Source organism: Macaca mulatta, chromosome 9 (genome assembly GCF_049350105.2).
Source record: "Macaca mulatta isolate MMU2019108-1 chromosome 9, T2T-MMU8v2.0, whole genome shotgun sequence".
Classification (NCBI taxonomy): Eukaryota; Metazoa; Chordata; class Mammalia; order Primates; family Cercopithecidae; genus Macaca; species Macaca mulatta.
Window position 1 is genome coordinate 111,715,064 of NC_133414.1, and position 18,678 is coordinate 111,733,741.

At 41.5% G+C, this 18,678-nt stretch overlaps 2 protein-coding genes across 7 annotated transcripts in view; one reads left to right on the top strand and one right to left on the bottom strand.

Moving 5' to 3' along the window:
* The window catches only part of LOC144331448 (uncharacterized), a 42,861-nt gene extending 30,514 nt beyond the window's left edge, over nucleotides 1-12,347 (bottom strand). Inside the window, exons 1-2 of the mRNA XM_077947984.1 lie at nucleotides 12,334-12,347; nucleotides 11,631-11,997 (exon numbers count right to left, since the gene is read on the bottom strand). Coding sequence (XP_077804110.1) covers nucleotides 11,631-11,997; nucleotides 12,334-12,347 — 381 coding nt within the window. The remainder of the gene's footprint in view (nucleotides 1-11,630; nucleotides 11,998-12,333) is intronic.
* ENTPD7 (ectonucleoside triphosphate diphosphohydrolase 7) overlaps nucleotides 11,662-18,678 on the top strand; it is a 52,172-nt gene continuing 45,155 nt past the window's right edge. For 5 of the 6 annotated variants that reach the window (XR_013398254.1, XR_013398255.1, XR_013398256.1 and 2 more), the window contains exons 1-3: nucleotides 11,662-11,976; nucleotides 12,251-12,353; nucleotides 13,834-14,016. Coding sequence is in view for 3 of the 6 variants with exons in the window: in XM_001106407.5 (XP_001106407.2) it covers nucleotides 12,346-12,353; nucleotides 13,834-14,016 (191 nt within the window). In the remaining 3 variants the exon portion in view is untranslated. The remainder of the gene's footprint in view (nucleotides 11,977-12,250; nucleotides 12,354-13,833; nucleotides 14,017-18,678) is intronic. The other variant, XM_077947222.1, reaches the window with a different exon arrangement.

An 18,678-nucleotide genomic window follows, 5' to 3' on the forward strand; every position in this document is an offset into this window, starting at 1 on the left:
ATTTGTCTATTTTTGTTCTTGCTATGTTTGCTTTTGAGGACTTGGTCACAAATTCTTTGCCTAGGCCAATGTCCAGAAGAGTTTTTCCCAGATTTTCTTTGAGGATTTTTATAGTTTCAGGCATTACATTTAGTTCTTTAATCCATCTTCATTTAATTTTTGTTTATGGCGAGAGGTATGGGTGGTTTCATTCTTTTGCATATGGCTATCCAATTTTCCCAGCACCATTTGTTGAATAGGGTGTCCTTCCCCCAGTGTTTATTTTTGTTGAGCTTGTCAAAGATCAGTTTGTTATAGGTATGTGGCTTTATTTCTGGGTTCTTTATTCTATTCCATTGATTTTTTTTTTTTCAGACAGAGTCTCACTTTGTCACCAGGCTGGAGTGCAGTGGAGTGACATCGGCTCACTGTAGCCCCAGCCTCCCAGGCTCAAGCAATTCTCATGCCTCAGCCTTGCAAATAGCTGGGATTACAGGTGTGTGCCACCATGCCCAGCTGATTTTTTTTTTTTTTTTTTTTTGTAGTAGAGACGAGGTTTCACCATGTTGACCAGGCTGGTCTCCAACTTCTGGCCTCAAGTAATCCACCTTCTGCCTTCCAAAGTGCTGGAATTACAGGCGTGCACCACTGCACCCAGCCTATTCCATTGATATGTGTGTATATACTTATACCAGTACCACACTACTTTACTACTTTGGTAACTATAGCCTTGTAGTATAATTCAAACTGAGTAATGGATGCCTTGAGCTTTGTTCTTTTTGCTTAGGATTGCTCTGGCTATTCAGGCCCTTTTTTGGTTACATATGAATTTTAGGATTGTTTTTTATAATTCTGTGAAAAATGACATTGGTAATTTGACAGGTATTGCACTGAATCTGTAGATTACTTTGGGGACTATGGTCATTTTAACAATATTGATTCTTCCAATCCATAAGCATGGGATGTTTTTCCATTTGTGTAATCTACAATTTCTTTCATGAATGTTTTGTAGTTCTCCTTATAAAGATCTTTCACTTCCTTGGTTAAACATATTCCTAGGTATTTTTTTTTTTTTTTTTTTGTAGCTACTGTAAATAGGATTGCCTTCTTGATATGGTCCTCAGCTAGATTGTTATTGTTGTATAGAAACACTACTGATTTCTGTAAGTTAATTTTGTATCCTGAAACTACTGCATTCATTTATCAAATCTAAAAGCTTTTTTGGAGGATGCTTTGGGGTTTTCTAGATAGAAGATCATATCATCAGCAAACAGGAATAATTTGACTTCCTCTTTCCAATTTGGATGCCTTTTATTTTTTTCTCTTGCCTGATTGGCCTGGTGAAGACTTCCAGCACGAAGTTGAATAAGAGTGGTGAAAGTGGGCATCCTTGTACTGTTCCAGTTAGAGGAAATGCTTTCAATTTTTCTCCACTAAGTGCGATGTTGGCTGTGGGTTTGTCATATATGACCTTATTATGTTAAGGTATGTTTCTTCTCTGCCTAGTTTGTTGAGGATTTTTATCATGAAGGGATGTTGAATCTTGTTGAATGCATTTTCTGTATCTATTGAAATGATCATATAGGTTTTCGTCTTTAATTCTGTTTATGTGATGTATCACATTTATTGATTTGCATACATTGAACCATTCTTGCATTCCTGGGATAAATCCTACCTGATCATGGTGTATCATCTTTTCGATGTGCTGTTGGATTTGATTTGCTAATATTTTGTTAAGGGTTTTTGCATCAATGTTCATCAGGGATACTGGTCTATAGTTTTCATTTTTTGTCATGTCCTTGTCTTGTTTTGGTATCAGGATGATACTGACCTTGTAGAATGAGTTAAGGAGACTTCACTCTTCCTCTATTTTTTGAAATAGCTTCAGGAGAATTAGCAATAGTTCTTATTTGTATATTTGGCAGAATTTGGCTGTGAATCCATATGGTTTTGGGCTTTTTCTGTTGTTGTTGATAGATTTTTTATTACTGATTCAATCTCACTACTCATTATTATTCTGTTTGTTCAGGAGTTCTGTCCTAGTTGAATCTCAGAAGATTGTATGTTTCCAAAAATTTACCCACTTCCTCTAGGTATTCTAGTTTGTGGGCATGTAGTTGTTCATAATAGCCTCTGATGATCTTTTATATTTCTGTGGTATCATTTTAATGTCTCATTTTTCATATCCATTTGTTTATTTGGATCGCCTCTCTTCTTTCTTGGTCTAGCTAGTGACTTATCAATTTTGTTTACATTTTCAAATAAGCAACTTTTCATTCATTGATTTTTTTGGTCTCTATTTCATTTAGTTATGATCTAATCTTCATTATATCTTTTCTTCTGCTAACTTTGGGTTTGGTTTGTTCTTGTTCTAGTTCCTTGAGATGTGACATTAAGTTGTTATTTTGTAATCTGTCTACTTTGTGGATGTAGATATTTAATGCTATAAACTTCCCTCTTAGGATTGCTTTTGCTGTATCCCACAGTTTTTGGTATGTTGTGCTTTCATTTTCATTCATTTCAAATTTTAAAAAAAATTTCCATCTTAATTTCTTTCTTTCTTTTTCAGACAGGCTTTCATTCTGTCACCCAGGCTGGTGTGCAGTGGTGCGATCACAGCTCACCACAGACTCAACCTCCTGGGCTCAAGCAATCCTTCTGCCTCAGCCTCCTGGGTAACTGGGACTACAGGTGCACATCACAATGCCCAGCAAATTTTTAAAAATTTTCTGTAGAAATTGGGTCTTACTATGTTGTCCAGGCTGGTTTTGAACTCCCACAGGGCAGTGGGTATTGTCCTGTGTGTGTGTAGGAGTGCCTGGTTTCCCTGTCTGTTCTTGGCTGGGCAGCAGCTGCAGCTTTATCAGTCTGAACTCAGCCTAAGGGCAGGATGTAGCTCAACATTAAATTCTCAAAATGGTGCCTTGGGTCTGGGACCAGAGAGGGTAGGGCACGTTCCAGGCAAGCAGTGTGGGCAAGAATCTGTGGGGAAATGCAATCCACTGACATCTCAGTCACACTGAGATCCACACATCTCAGTCAGCCCACTGCAGGGCAGTGGTATTGTCTTAGATATGTATAGGAAAGCCTGGTTTCCCTGACCCTCCTTGGCTGGGTTCATGTCTCAGTCTCAACGGCAGCCCCCAGAAGGGTGGTAGGGACTCTCCCAGAGGTGCGTGAGAGCACTTGGTCTCCCCTCTCCTTTTTGGAGTAGTGCAACAGCCACAGCCATGTCTGTAGATCCCCGGTATCTAGACTATCAAAATAATGCCTGGCTGAGGCTTCTCTAGTCTCAGATGCCTATAGGATTCTACGTGGATTTCTTTTCTGGAGCAACATCTCTGTGCAATTTTAGGCAGCTCCATATATCAGGCCCGAGGTCCTAAGTTGGTTGGGGGGTTTTCTTGCATAGCCAAGATCATAAAAGCTCTTTTTGGAGTGTGGAGCCCTAGGTATTTCTCTCTTATTGTTTCCCGGCATCGGGGAGCCTCTTGGAGCTCTCAGTCAGTCCCCAAACCCTCTCCTTACTTCTGGTGCTTCCCATCACTTCTCTGGTGAGTCCTAGCATTCTCTACTAGACAATCTCTTTAAAATATATCTACTTACTCTTCTGGTTCCTCTCCATAAAAGAGGCACATACTACCTGTGTTTAGTCAGCCATCTTCTCATTGTAGTTTTAATTTGCATTTCTCTAATGACTAATGATTTTGAACATCTTTTGAACAGATGGCTTATTTGCCATCTGTATATCTTATTTGAAGTGCACAAATCTTTCATCTATTTGCACCTGGGTTGTTTGCTTTCTTTTATTTAATTTTGAGAATTCTTTTCATATTCTAGATACAAGTCCTATATATGTGATTTGCAAATATTTTCTCCCACAGAAGGATAATCCACTGTGTGGCTTATCTTTTCATTCTCTTAGTAGTATGTTTCGAAGAGGAGTAGATCTTAGTTGCTTTTTTTTGGGGGGGGGTAGCGTCTCACTCTGTCACCCAGGCTGGAGTGCAGTGACACAGTCATAGCTCACTGCATCCTCGAACTCCTGGGCTCACATGATTCTCTCACCTCAGCCTCCTGAGTAACTAGGATGAGAGGTCTGTGACACCATGCCTGGCATGTATTTTTATTTTTAAATTGTTTTTAGAGATAGAGTCTGATTGTGTTGCTCAGGCTGGCTGTGAACTCCTGGCCTCAATCAATCCTCCCACCTCAGCCCCCCAAAGAGCTGAGATTACAGGCATGAGCCATCATGCCTGGCCTAGATCTTAGTTTCAATGGAGACCAATTTATTAAGGTTTTCTTTTGGTGTGTGAGTGTGTGTCTTGCTTTTGCTGTTGAATCTAAGAAATTTCAAGGCTACCAAGATTTTCTCCTGTATTTTCTTTTACAAGTTTTATCGTTTTAGCACTTACATCCAGAACTATGATCTATTTCAAGTTAGTTTTTATATGTGATGTTAGATTTTTTGGTCACTGTCAGTTTTTACTTATTAATATTTCTCTGTGATCTTATCCTATGTGTACATAAAGAGCTTCTTTTTGTTTTTCCAGATACAACAGCAGGTTCTTTTCTGATTCCTCAAAATCCTGCATGGGGTGGAGGCAGAGATAGAAGAGAATGTAAACACTGGGTTCCACCTGCTGGAGCTTAAGGGAAGACCCCTTACCCAGATAGGGACTGACTGGAGAGGTGGAAGGGAACAAGGTGAAAGGTAGGGGTCCTGGTGAGAGAAAGCAGGGGGGCCTGAGAAAACAGAGGAAGGAAGAGAAATGTTCTCTTGTATGCTCTTTAAGAAAAGCAAATGCCACCCCCCCCCCTTTTTTTTTTGTCTCAGAAAGCATGTCTCTTTATCTAGAATTAGGTCATGTGCCCACTCCTGAAACAGTAGCTATGACCAAGGGATGAGACTTTTTCCAATACTCAGGCCTGGCTTGCATGTGCCATTCCCAGGGCCAGGAGTGGAGTCAGAATCCTCAAATGACATGCTATACACGAGGAGGGCGTCCACACTCAAGTAAAATTTGGATGGATACCAAGAGAAGGGATTACGTTCCCTTCTCACAATGCCTCATAGTTCAAGCTCATAGTTCAAGTACTATGGGCTTTTAGAGTTTGCCATACTGTACTCCCACCCCAGCCTCCCTCACCTTGGTCTCTCTGAGGAGGGGTCTTTTACTTCTCTGAATGACCTGTGGTATTGATTTTCTGTATTTTTCAAATTTTCAATCATCCTACTTGTTAATTTACTTTCTGCAGATACTGTCATCGCCCTGCTGTGCTGTCTTCATTCCTCACAGTACCCCAAAACAAAGCTGTGGTGTTATCAGACTTTCACTGAAGGTTTGGGGTCCCAAAGAGGATTATAACATAGCACAAAACTCAAAATTGAACATGGATGATGTCATTATCATTATCCAAAAGTTCCCTGACCAAACTCATTTTAAGGACTGCGGTAATTTAAAAGGATGTCTACAAATTAGTTGATACTTCTTTATTCAAAAGGTGGAGTCTAATTCCCCTCCCCTTGAATGTGGGCTAGGAGTTAGTGACTCACTTTTAACAAATAATGTGTGGCAGAAGTGAAGATATTTGACTTCTGAGGCTAGGTCATACAAAGGATAAAGCTTCTACCTGGCTCATTCTCTTTAGGATCACCCTGGGGGAAGCCAGCTACCATGGAATGAAGGTACTCAAGCAGCCCTGGGAAAGAACCATGTGAAAAGAAACTGGGGCCTCCCACCAATACCCAGCATCAACTTGCCAGCCATGCATGCCATCTTGGAAAGATATTCGCTAGTTTCAGCTAAGACTTTAGCAGACTATAACCCCAGCTGACATCTTGATTGCAACCTCATGAGAAGATCCTGAGTCGAGAGGCAACCAAATTCCTGACCCACAGAAACTGTGAGAGATAATAATGCTTATTGTTATTTTAAGCCACAAAGTTTTGGAGTAATTTGCTATGTAGCAACAGATAAGTAATACAGAGAGTCTCTTGTGGGCTGTTTTCTTCCATCTTATCTGCCATCTTGCCTTGATCCTTCCTCTTTTTTCATCTCTTTTTCTTTTTTCCTTGCCAGAGCTCCCCAAAACCAGTCTCTAGAGGGAATGTTCAAAATTACTGTATTTCACTTTGCAGAGTAATTTAAGTCTTCTTGGTCTAAATATCTCCCATCTAGGTTAAGCCCAAGGGATTCCATCTTTTCAGACCAAACATATCTGTTAAGGTCTAAAACAGATATTCTGTCTTCTTACCAGGCCCAGTGGCATCAGGTCCAATCAGACAGCTGCCAGCTTGCCCTAATAGAAGTATATATAGGCAAAGTACTATAAGGGCAAAGAATAAGAAGCATGTAAGCTGACTTGGGGGCTCATGGAGGAGGTAATATTTGAGCTGAGTTTTTAAGGATATGTAGGAGTTCATTTGATACAGAAGTGAATGAAAGTTATGCAGAGTAACAGCAAGTAAAAAGGCTCAGAGTTGAGAAAAGTTATAATCAATGCTGAGAACTTTAAATATGTAAGGGTTCTGGGTGATAACATCTATTAGTGAGCTTGGAAGCTGTTGGGGGCTAGATCATATCAGGCATTGAAAGTCACATGTATCAGGAGACTACAGGCAACATAAATCCCTGATTCACTGACTTAAAAATAAGAACAATAAGGAATTTAGTATTTCAAATAATAAGCACAAGGTGAGACTGCTCCAATGTCTTAATTTAGCAGCTTGATGATGTTATCAAGAACCCAGTTTGCTTCTGTATTTCTATTCTGTTATCCCCAGTCTTGTACCCCCATGATTATAAGATGGTTATAGCAGCTCCAGGCATCATGTCCTTAGATTACACCTGGACAGCCTGGGCAACATGGTAAAACCCCATCTCTCCCAAAAATACAAAAAAAATAGCCAGGTGTGGTGGTGTGTGCCTGTAGGCCCAGTTACTCAGGAGGCGGGAGGATTGCTTGAGCCTGGAAGGCAGAGGTTGCACCACCACACTCCAGCCTGGGTAACAGAGTGAGACCCATCTCAAAAACAACAACAACAAAAAGATCACACCTGGAAGTAGAAAGGGGGCCTTCTCTTCTTTCTCTCTCATTATATAAATTTTTTTAAAGAAATGGGATCTTGCTATATTGCCCAGGCTGGAGTGCGGTGGCTACTGATAGGCACAATCATAACACGCATCTGGAGAAAACTGCAAATATAATTGTAAGGCAGGCTTTAAAGAGCAGTTAAAAACTTGTTTTGAAATACAGGTTTCTAGAATTTGTTTCAACATGTTGAGTTACAGCAAATGAAATAGAGAAATAGTCTCAATGCTTTTTAATTTGCCCTGCTGACTGGAAACCTTAGAACTCAGCCTTATGAGCTGTTAATCAAATAAGCACTGCAGGTTTTCACAAAGAATCATGCTTGACAAATGCTTGAGGGCATATGGATTTATTGAAGGAAGTGTTGTCCAAACTAGACTGACAAAATTTTACAAAGAAAATGGAATTTAAAAATGTTGGGATTAAAATGTAGATCTTATTTGAGCATGGTGGTGTGCACCTGTAATCCCAGCTACTCGGGAGGCTGACGCAGGAGAATCACTTGAACCCAGGAGGCAGAGGTTGCAGTGAGCCGAGATGACGCCACTGCATTCCAGCCTGGGGGACAAAGCGAGACACCTTCTCAAAAAAAAAAGGTAGATTTTTTTCTGTTTTGAGATGTAGTTATGAAATGTAAATTAGAGAATGTTTCAATGAACTTTTGAATTATAAGTTAATATAGTTTATAAACCATATGAACTAAGTACTATTTTAAAAATAGACAGGAATTATACTTCCACTCAAAAACACCTTGAACTCCTGGCCTCAAGAGATCCTCCTACGTCAGCTTTCTAAGTATCTGGGATTACAGCTGCATGCCACCACACCCAGCCCCATTACGAAAAATTTTCATTGACTTATATCTGTATTTTTTTTTCTTTCAATAACTTTGCTATGAATGTATCTCTTTTTAAGATGAAGAAAACTTTGCCTAGAAATGTCTTCCCTCCTCCCTGGCCATTCTTCGCAACAGCTGATTTCCCTTTCATATTATTAGCTAAAATTGTATCATATGCCCATTTAAACCAATATTTTGTGAGGGTATGGGCCCACCATGATTGACTTAGACAATCACAGTTTACCTCCTGGGACTGAGGTTGGAGCCTAGCACCCTTCAAGAACATGGCCAAGCATGTTCAGTGTGGTTACTTGTCAAGTTAACAAGGTAGAAGAGAGAGCCTACTTCTGAAATAGGCTATCAGTGGATCTCCCACACCATGCTAAGGAATTTGGACTATATCTCATTGGAATAAGAAACTACTATGGGATCACAGGATGGGCTAAAAAAAAAATAATAATAAGGAACCTCTGGAATAGGCTGTCAGTGGGATCTGCCATACCATGCTTAGGAATTTGGACTATATCTCGTCAAAATAAGAAACTACTATGGGACCACAAGATGGGCTAAAAAAAAAATAAATAAGGAATTAGTGAAGGATTTAAAATCAGGAAGTAGCATGATGAGATTTCCCAATGGTAACAGAATCAAGGGGCACTCAGGAGGGGCATGGGTCTGGAGGCAGGGCCACCAGTTGGAAGGCTTCATTAGAAGATCTTGGAGAGGATTTTAGGCACTGGAATTAAGCACCCCTAATGACTCACTGGATGGAAAGGGAGAAAGAAAGTTAGAAAGAAGATATTCTAGGATGACTACCATACAGGTTCCTGCTCTGGTGAATCACAAGGTATTTTGTCAAAATGGAGAATATGGATGGAGGAGACTTGGGTGGATATCATGAGAGTGGAGAGATAATGAGTTTATTTGGGACAATGGGGTGTTTGAAAGACAGGTGAAGAGTGATGGGTAAACTTGGAAGGGAGAGTGTAGACCACATGACACTCCTCCAAATTCCTTTAGAGGGTAGGGTAGAATGGAGTGTGGAGGCAAGGAGAATCCACAAGGGGAAATGAAGCAAAGCAAACAACTAGCACCTAATATGGGAACTGTTGGGCTGATTTTGCTCAGGGCTGGGCATCAAGCACATCTGGAGAAAATTGCAAATGTAACTGTAAGGCAAGCCTTTAAAGAGCAGTTAAAAACCTGTTTTGAAACATAGGTTTCTACAATTTGTTGCAACACGTTGAGTTACAGCAAATGAAATAGAGAAATAGTCTCAGTGCTTTTTAATTTGCCCTGCTGACTGGAAACCTCAGAACTTAGCCCTGTGAGCTGTTAACCAGATAAGCATTGCTGGTTTTTGTAAGGAATTATGCTTGACAAATGCTTGAGGGCATATGGATTTATTGAAGGAAGTATTGTCCAAACCAGACTGACAAAATTTTACAAAGAAAATATAATGAAAAGATGTTGGGATTAAAATGTAGGTCTTTTCTGTTTTATGATGTAGTTATGAAATGTAAATTAGAGGATGTTTCAATGAACTTTTGAATTATAAGTTAATATAGTTCATAAACCATAGGAATTAAGTACTATTTTAAAAATAGGAATTATACTTCCACTCAAAAACACCTATTTTGTGGAACACTAAAGTTTGAAATATATATATAGATAGATAGATAGATAGATAGATAGATAGATAGATTAGACTTAGAACTCACAGAAGGCAAATTCAAGAAATTTTAAAAAATTACTCAAAAATATTATTTTAGTTCTTTCCATATCTATTTTGTTCTAGGAACTGAACTGGGTTCTGAAATAATAAAAATAACTAGTATCTGTAATAAATAAAAATATCTGTATAATGTGGTTAATCCCAACTTTATGCAACTATTCTATTCAATGTGGTTTCTAGGGGTCCAGATAAAATATAACACTTGAGGCAGAGTGGGGATTGAGGGACAGAGAGAAAAAAACTGAGAACTGAGAATTGAAGAAGAAAGGCAAATTAGGAAGTTCAATCAGGTTAGGAGTGTAGTGGAGCAAAAAAAATTAGAGTCATAAGAACTGAATATAGAAACTGGACAATGGCTAGATCTTATACGATAATTAGAACTCTGACCCACAACCTCTACAGCAACCAGCCCAGAATAATCAGGACTTGGTCAATGACTCAGTTTCCCTGTTTTTTGCCTCCTCCTTTCTTCAACTCAGGATCCACTAAAGACAGCCAAATATGCCACCTACCCCAAACCAATCACATAAGATACACTGCTTTTGTTAGCCCACCTCCAGCTTTCCCATGCTAATACCCTCAAGTCAGAGCATACATGAAACCTTCCCTTTTTGTTCACTACTAATCTTTCCCGGCCAGGTGCAGCTGCTCATCCCTGTAATTCCAGCACTCTGGGAGGCTGAGACAGGAGGATTGCTTGAGCCCAGAGTTCAAGACCAGCCTGGACAACACAGTGAGACTCCATCTCTACAAAGAATTAAAAAACAAAAGCCAGGCACGGTGGCACATGCCTGTAGAGCCAGCTACTCAGGAGGTTGAGGTAGGAGGATCACTTGCTCAGGAGGTCGAGGCTGCAGTGAACTATGACCACGCCACTGCACTCCAGCCTGGATGACAACGGAGTGAGACCCTGTAGGTAAGTAAGTAAGTAAGTAGTTTTCCTAATGTCCTGACAGGCTTTGAGTCTGCCAAATGCAAGTGATGGTGACTGACTCCCTTGTCATAGCAAGCTTTGAATAAATAAAGCATTTGGGTGGTCTTCCCCGACCCCCCCACATTCATTTATTTGCTTATTAATTATACATTAGTTGTGTTTTATCTGCCAGACAGTGGCCAGTACTGGGAATATGTGGAAGCAGATAGTTCTTGCCTTCAAGGATATTCTGTCTAGTGGGACAGACAGACACATACATATAATTGTAATTCAATGTGCTAAGTGAAACAATAGGCATGTATAAAGAAGGTATAGTAGGTCAAGCAGGACTTTTAGGGGAAGGTGACCCTTAAGATGGGTGGTAAGGAATGAAGAGGAGGTGATTTGGCTAAGGGCCGGGACGGTTATTCAAAGCAGGTGGAGGGGCAGAATGAGCAAAACAGGGCGGGTTGCTGGAGCGTGGTAAGGAAGGCAAGTAGCCGCAGAGGACGCGGTAGGGCGGATTGTGGGGCGCAATGGAAGTGCCACGTTGGAAAGAGCTTGGACTTTATGCCGTCCTCCTGGAAATGAGATAACGGCTGGTGTAAGCAAGAAAGAAACACACACACACACTCACGCTCGCGCGCGTCGTTTCCTTTGTGTTACTGTAAGGTCAAGGAGGGCGACGACACAGAAACTCATGATGATTGGCATTAGTAGACATTCAGTGAATTAATGAATAGACACAAGGTTTTGGTGTAAACAAATGAATGGACATAAGTACTTTGGTGTAAACGTCATTGTCTTCAATTTATGTTTTTCTCACGGGGCATCAGTTTGGGAGGTGATAGGGAAGGTTTAAGGTGGGAGAACTGCCATCCTGGTAGGGAGGGTTAGTGGGCACAAAACCAACAATAGGTTATGGGCAAGGGATACGCTTCCGTCGCGAACACCCCGAAACCCACCCACCGGAGGTACTCTGTCCCGGCAGCGGCCGTGGAGAAAGCAACCGGCCGAAAGTTCGCGGCCCTGGGAGGGCAGCGAGTGCAGGGCCGCCCAGCGCCACTCACCTGTGAGCTCACCGCGGGCCCTGCAGGCGGAGCCTCGGTACGACGCCTTTCCGATTGGGCGCGGCTCAAAGTCCCGGGGCGGGCATTAGAGGCCAACCGGTCTAGGGGATTGGCCACCCTGGCGGACGGACGTGCTGCTGACGGAGCTGGTTCGCCCCCGGTTCGGCTCCTGAAGAGCCGGCCCCTCTCTGTGGGTCTTCTGTCAGTCATTGGCTCCCTGCGGTTTCCTTGGGGACGTGGCGCCGCCGCCGGCCCGGGCCCTCCTTCCGGCTGGGCAAGGGGCCGCGGGGATCCGCTCGGGACTGAACCGAGCGGTGCCGAAGGAACCGGCGGGCCGCTTGATCCCGTGAGTGTGGGCGCGAGAGGGCTGTGGGACCCGGAGGGACGGGGAGAGGAAGCGGGACTCACACCCCGCCACCTGGGGACGACCGGTTCCTAGAGGACAGAGCTGGCCCACGAGAACGCCCCGCTCCCAGGATGCCTGGGTGGGGTCCCCTGGGCCTGAGGAACCAGAGCAGACGGAGTGGGAGCCTGGGGAGGAGGTGGGAGCCGTGGAATTCCCGTGGAGGTCTTGTCTCGTGGGCTCAGTCGGACAGAAGCCTGAAATCAAATCTTTCTAGGCTGCAGACGTAGGACATGCCTGGGACAAGGAGGCCACCTTCTCAGGGCAAAAGAAAAAGAAGGTGACAGGCGTTGAGACCACCGAAAGGAACCCATGGCTAGGTAAGGCTGTACACTTTCTCTCCGGCTGGGAGCACGGCAGAGGATGGCAGGCAGGTTGGGGGGCCCTGGGAGGCTGTCCCAAGTGAGGTTTGCCCTGGAGCTGCACTTGGACTTTGTATCCTGGTCAGTTGGATGCAGAGATGATCAAAGTTGTATTATTGCGAGGGCTGATAAATAATAGTTTCTAGCCCGTAGCCCGGGGTGGTGGAGTGAGTCGGCTTGCTCAGCTCTGTAAAGTACAAGGTTGTAACATTGGTTCAGATTTGCATCTGAGCAAGGCTAGGTGCTACTTGAGGAGGTTAAACAAAGAAGTTTTTTGTTTTTTGTTTGCAATGAACTTTAAAAGCAGACAGACCGAGGTCCTTTTGAGTCAATGTAGAAAGTGAACTTCACAGATGAATACACTTATCCATACATTATAATACCCTGAAGCTTTTAAAAAATATTAATGTGGATCTACATGCACCAATAAGGGACAGTTATCAAATAAAGTGGGGGAAAGATGTAGAACAGCAGGTATGGTGGACTACCATTTGTGTAAAACCGAGGGAATGGATATACACACACACATACACACACAGATATATTACTGTAAATATATTGGTGTATATTTATGCTTGTGTATCCGTAGAATATCCCTGGAAAAATACACAGCAACGGCAGGGTGCGGTAGCTCACGCCTGCAATCCCAGCACTTTGGGAGGCCGAGGCAGGCGGATCACCTGAGGTCAGGAGTTTGGGACCAGCCTGGCCAAGTAGAAACCCCTCCTCTACTAAAAATAACTAAAAATACGAAAATTAGCCGGGTGTGGTGGTGGGCACCTGTAATCCCAGCTACTGGGGAGGCTGAGGGAGGAGAATTGCTTAAACCCAGGAGGTGGAGGTTGCAGTGAGCCGAGATTGCACCACTACACTCCAGCCTGGGCAACAGTGCAAGACTCCATCTCAAAAAAAAAAAAAAAATTACACAGCAACCGGGTAGCAATGGTTGCCTCTGAGAGAGAGATTATGGGGTCAGGGCAAGAATCACTTTTCACTATACAATATATCCTTTTAAACTGTTTGATTTGTCTTTTGCTATGTGCATATATAATCTGATAAAACATTTTAAAAATCAGTTAAATAAATTTTCTGACCATCCTGTTTCTTGACAGCATTCTTGGTTGGGAATATTGTAGTTGCTGTGATTCTCCAATGTTATGAGGTTGCCCAGGAAGACTGGTGATCTTTTCACTAACATAAGATTAAGTCTTTGAATTGCACTCAAAAGTGCAGTTTGGAAAAAGGGCAGATAAGGCTTTTCTGATTTATATAGTAGAAGCACCATGAACTTCTAAAATTAGAGACGAAAAGAACATTTAGACTTCTGTTGGCATGGATTTTTGCCTTTATTAGGAGGGCTTTTATCCAATTTAAAAACGATTTTTAAGCACTCATTTGTAGAAATGTTTCAGACTTACTAATGTTTGTCTAATTTCAGGATCAGTTTTTCCTACCTCTGCCCAGCCTCCTGGTACTTCACTGTGCCCACAGTGAGTCCATTTCTCCGTCAGCGGGTAGCATTCCTGGGACTCTTCTTCATATCCTGTCTCCTTTTACTTATGTTAATCATAGACTTTCGACATTGGAGTGCTTCATTACCACGAGATAGGCAATATGAAAGGTGAGTCAGCTTTAGATTTTGGCACTGAAGTCATAAATATTTTCATGAGCCGTTTAACACATTACTAACTTTGACCCTTTTGGGTGATACTGTACTTTTATTAGTAAAATTGCATGCCATTTATTACATAAAGAATATCTTGAGCCCCATTTTGGCAATGTTCAGTTTGGTACAGGAATACTGATAGTGCATGAAAGGCATCTTTCTATTTTCTTGTTTTGGTGGGCTGAAACTTATTGTGTGTATAAATATTTAGGACTGTAATATACCTTTACGAATGGACCCCTTTATCATTATTAAATGATTCTCTTTATTCTTGATTATATACTTTGCTCTGAAATCTACTAGTCTGGTATTACTATAGCTACTCCAGCTTTCTTTTGATTAACATTAGCATGATAGATATTTCTTCTATAGTTTTAGTTTTAGCCTATTGGTATCTTTATATAAGTGGGCTTCTTGTAGTCGGTGTTTGGTTGAGTCTTGTTTCTTAATCCAATCTGACTATCTCTGCAGTTAATTGGGGTGTTCAGGCTATTTACATTTAATCTGATTATTTAGTATGTTTAGTTTTAATCTTGCTATTTGTTTTTCATTTGTCACATTTGTTCTTGTTCTTTTTCCTCTTTTTTTTTTTTTTTTTTTTTGAGACGGAGTCTTGCTCTGTCGCCCGGGCTGGAGTGCAGTGGCCGGATCTCAGCTCACTGCAAGCTCCGCCTCCTGGGTTCACGCCATTCTCCTGCCTCAGCCTCCCGAGTAGCTGGGACTACAGGTGCCCGTCACCTCGCCCGGCTAGTTTTTTGTATTTTTTTAGTAGAGACGGGGTTTCACTGTGTTAGCCAGGATGGTCTCGATCTCCTGACCTCGTGATCCGCCCGTCTCGGCCTCCCAAAGTGCTGGGATTACAGGCTTGAGCCACCGCGCCCGGCCTGTTCTTTTTCCTCTTTTTCCCTCTTCTTTTCAGTTGAGTACAGTTTTTATGGTTCCATTTTATCTCTCACGTTGGCTTATTATATATAACTTTTTCTTTTTTTTAGTGGTTAAAGTTTATAAAGTCATCTTTAATTATCACAATCTTCCTTCAAGTAATATTACTCCTCTTCACATCTAGAACAAGAACCTAACAACAGTATACTTTCATTCCTCCCTTCCTCTTGGTCTTTGTGCTATTGTCATATATTTTATTTCTACATGTTATAAGCTTCACAACATATTGTCATTATTTTTGTGTTAGATAGTCAATTATCTTTTGAAGAGATTTTCAATATAAGAAAAAAAAAGGCTTATGTATTTAACCATATTGTTGCCTGAAATGGTCATATAAGCAAAATGACCCTTGAATGCTGAAGGGACCAAGAAACAAAAGGAGGAGGCAGGCAAATTGTTCGTTGGTATTGATTGATTTATTGAGGGAACTTGCAGACAGAAGCATGGTCCTGGGTAGCTGCAAGACAGGTAGATCTCCATACTGTTACTCCCGAGACCCAGGGCTTATATAGTACAGGGAAATGGGATATGCACCCTGTGCAAGACAATTAAAGCCAGCCCTCCAGAGCAGGCAAGAATGCTGCATGTGCCATATCCTGTCATTTGTGTGCCAACGCCAAGGTTGACATGTTCTTACACTAGTAAATAAAGCAGGAATCAAGAGGCATTTACAGGACTGGGGCTAGTCAGAAGTTAACATGGCAGATTAGCATCCAAGATGGAGTCACTTTTGTCTATATTTACCATTTCTGGGCTGGTTCATTCCTTTGTGTAGATCCATGTTTCCATCTGGACCCATATTTTCATATTTGCTTTTACCTCAAGAACATTCTCTAGCATTTCTAGTACAGCAAGTATGTGGGTGATAAATTCTTTCAACTTTTATATGACTGAAAAAGTCCTTATTTTGTTTTCCTTTTGAAAGAAATGTTCATTGGGTATAGAACTCTAGATTGATCATTTTTTTCCTTTCATTACTTTAAAGATGATGCTTCACTGTCTTTTGGCTTGCATTCTTTCTGAGATGTCTGCTGTCCTTTTAATCTTTGTTCTCTCTGTATAGAATGTGTCTTTTTTCTCTGAATACTTTTAGAATTTTCTGTTTATCACTGGTTTTAAGCAATTTGATTGTGATGTGCTTTGATGTTGTTTTCTACATGATTTTATTTATTTATTTTTTGTTTTTGAGACTGTCTCGCTCATCTCCCAGGTTGGAGTGCAATAGTGAAATCATAGCCCACTGCAGCCTCAATCTCCTGGGCTCAAGCTATCTTCCTGCCTCAGCCTCCCGAGTAGATGGGACTACAGGCATATGCCATCAGACCTGGCTAATTTTTTTTTATTTTTAGTAGAGGTGAGGTCTTGCAGTGTTGCTCAGGCTGGTCTCAAACTGCTGACCTCAACCTATCCTCCCACCTCGGCCTCCAAAGTGCTGGGATTACAGGCATGGGCCACCGTGCCCTGCTTACATGATTCTTGTGCTTGTGATTTGTTGATTCTTAGATCTATGGATTTGTAGTTTTAATCAAATTTGGAAACATTTTGTCCATTACTTCTTCAGATTTTTTTTTGTTTTCCCCTGCTTTTCCTCTGGGGACTCCAGTTACATGTATATTGAGCCATGTGATGTTTTCCCACAGCATATTGATGTTCATTATTTTTTTTTTCCAGTCTTTTTTCTCTCTGTGTTTCATTCGGATTTTTTTTGCTGCTTTCAAATTTGTTAGTATTTTTTTTCTGTAGTGTTTAATCTACTGTTTCATCCAGTGAAAGTCTGACATCTTTTTTCACGGATAGTACATCTGAATTATTGGATATACTTTTAGCTATACCAGTTGCACAGAAGGTCTATATTTCTTTATAGCAGTGATTTATTTTGCTATTTTTTTGAGATTAGTTTTTGATAAAGCTACAAAGTTAAATAATGGCATGTTATGTTCATCATCTTCAACATGATTTTCTTATTAAAACATTTTTTTTCTTTAGAGACAGTCTTACTCTGTCACCCAGGCTGGAGTACAGTGGTGCGATCATAGCTCACTATAACCTTCAACTCCTGGGTTCAAGCAATCCTCCTGCCTTGGCATCTCAAAATGCTGGGATTACACATGTGAGCCACTGTGCCTGGCCTCATTTAAAAAATATTTATGTTTTCTTTTTCTTTTTTTTTTTTTTTTTTTGAGACAGTCTCACTCTGTTGCCCAGGCTGGAGTGCATTGGTGCTATCTCGGCTTACTGCATCCTGTCTTCCGGGTTCAAGTGATTCTCCTGCCTCAGCCTCCTGAGTAGCTGGGACTACAGGCACATGCCACCATACCTGGCTAATTTTTTGTATTTTTAATAGAGATGGGGTTTTACCGTGTTAGCCAGGATAGTCTCGATCTCCTGACCTTGTGATCTGCCCACCTCAGCCTCCCAAAGTGCTGGGATTACAGGTATGAGCCACCATGCCCGGCCTAAATTTTCTTTTTATTGCTTCTCAGATATGTATTAGTTAAGAGGCTTTGGGCTGCAAATAACAGCCCACATTGACTTAAACAGTAAGAATGTTCACATACCTGGAAGTCCAGGGGTAGAAGGACTACAAGTTCAACACTGGCTAACAGGATGAGAGGCTGTGTCTCTCCTGTCTATTGTCCACAGTGTCAGTTTACTTAATGGTTGAAAAACAGCAGACTGCCAGGCATGGCGGCTCATGCCTGTAATCTCAGCACTTTGGGAGGTGGAGGCAGGTGGATTGCATAAGCTCAAGAGTTCGAGACCAGCCTGTGCAACATGGCAAAACCCTGTCTCTACAAAAAAAATACGAAACTTAGCCAGGCATGGTAGCATGCACCTGTAGTCCTTGCTTCCCAGGAGGCTGAGGAGGGAGGATCACTGGAGCCTGGGGAGGTACAGAATGCAGTGAGCTAGGATCACACCATTGTACACCAGCCTGGGTGACAAAGTGAGACCCTGTCTCAAAAAAAATAATAATAATAATAAGAAGAAGAAGAATAAGAAAAACAGCAGACAGTAACAACCAGGGCAACATATATACTCACTCATGTCGCATAGGAGACAGAAAGGCTTTCCATGACTCTCTTCTAAGAATGGAGAAGAGCTTTGCCAGAAACCTCTAATGACCATTTCCTGGAATCTTTTTTGGTCAGAATTGGGACACATGCCTACTCTCCTTTTTATTTCTGGATTCTGTCCCCAGATTTTCTCATTTCCCATTCACTTTGGTCATTAATTCATTCATTCATTCAACAAAAATTTCAGCAGCCACTATGTGCAGACGATAATAGGCATCAGACACCAGATACAGAGACTTTGGCACATTTTCTCAAGAAGCCTATGTTTTCAGCCTTGCCTTCTTCTAGCAGCCCTATTCATTTGTATTTTTGGCTTTCTTTTCTTTTTTTTTTTTTTCTTTTTAAATGTTACTGAAATAGAGATGGAGGTCTCACTATGTTGCCCAGGCTGGTCTTGAACACCTGGGCTCAAGTGATCCTCCTGCTTTGGCCTCCCAGAGTGTTGGGATTGCAGGCATGAGCTACCATGCCAGCCTCGACTTCCTCCTTTGAGAAGAGGAAACACTGTTTGGATGATTATAGTAATCAACCTGCCCTTAAGAAATGTACTAAATTTGGAGACCTAAATCCATAATTTGAGTTTGTTTAATGCTTATGG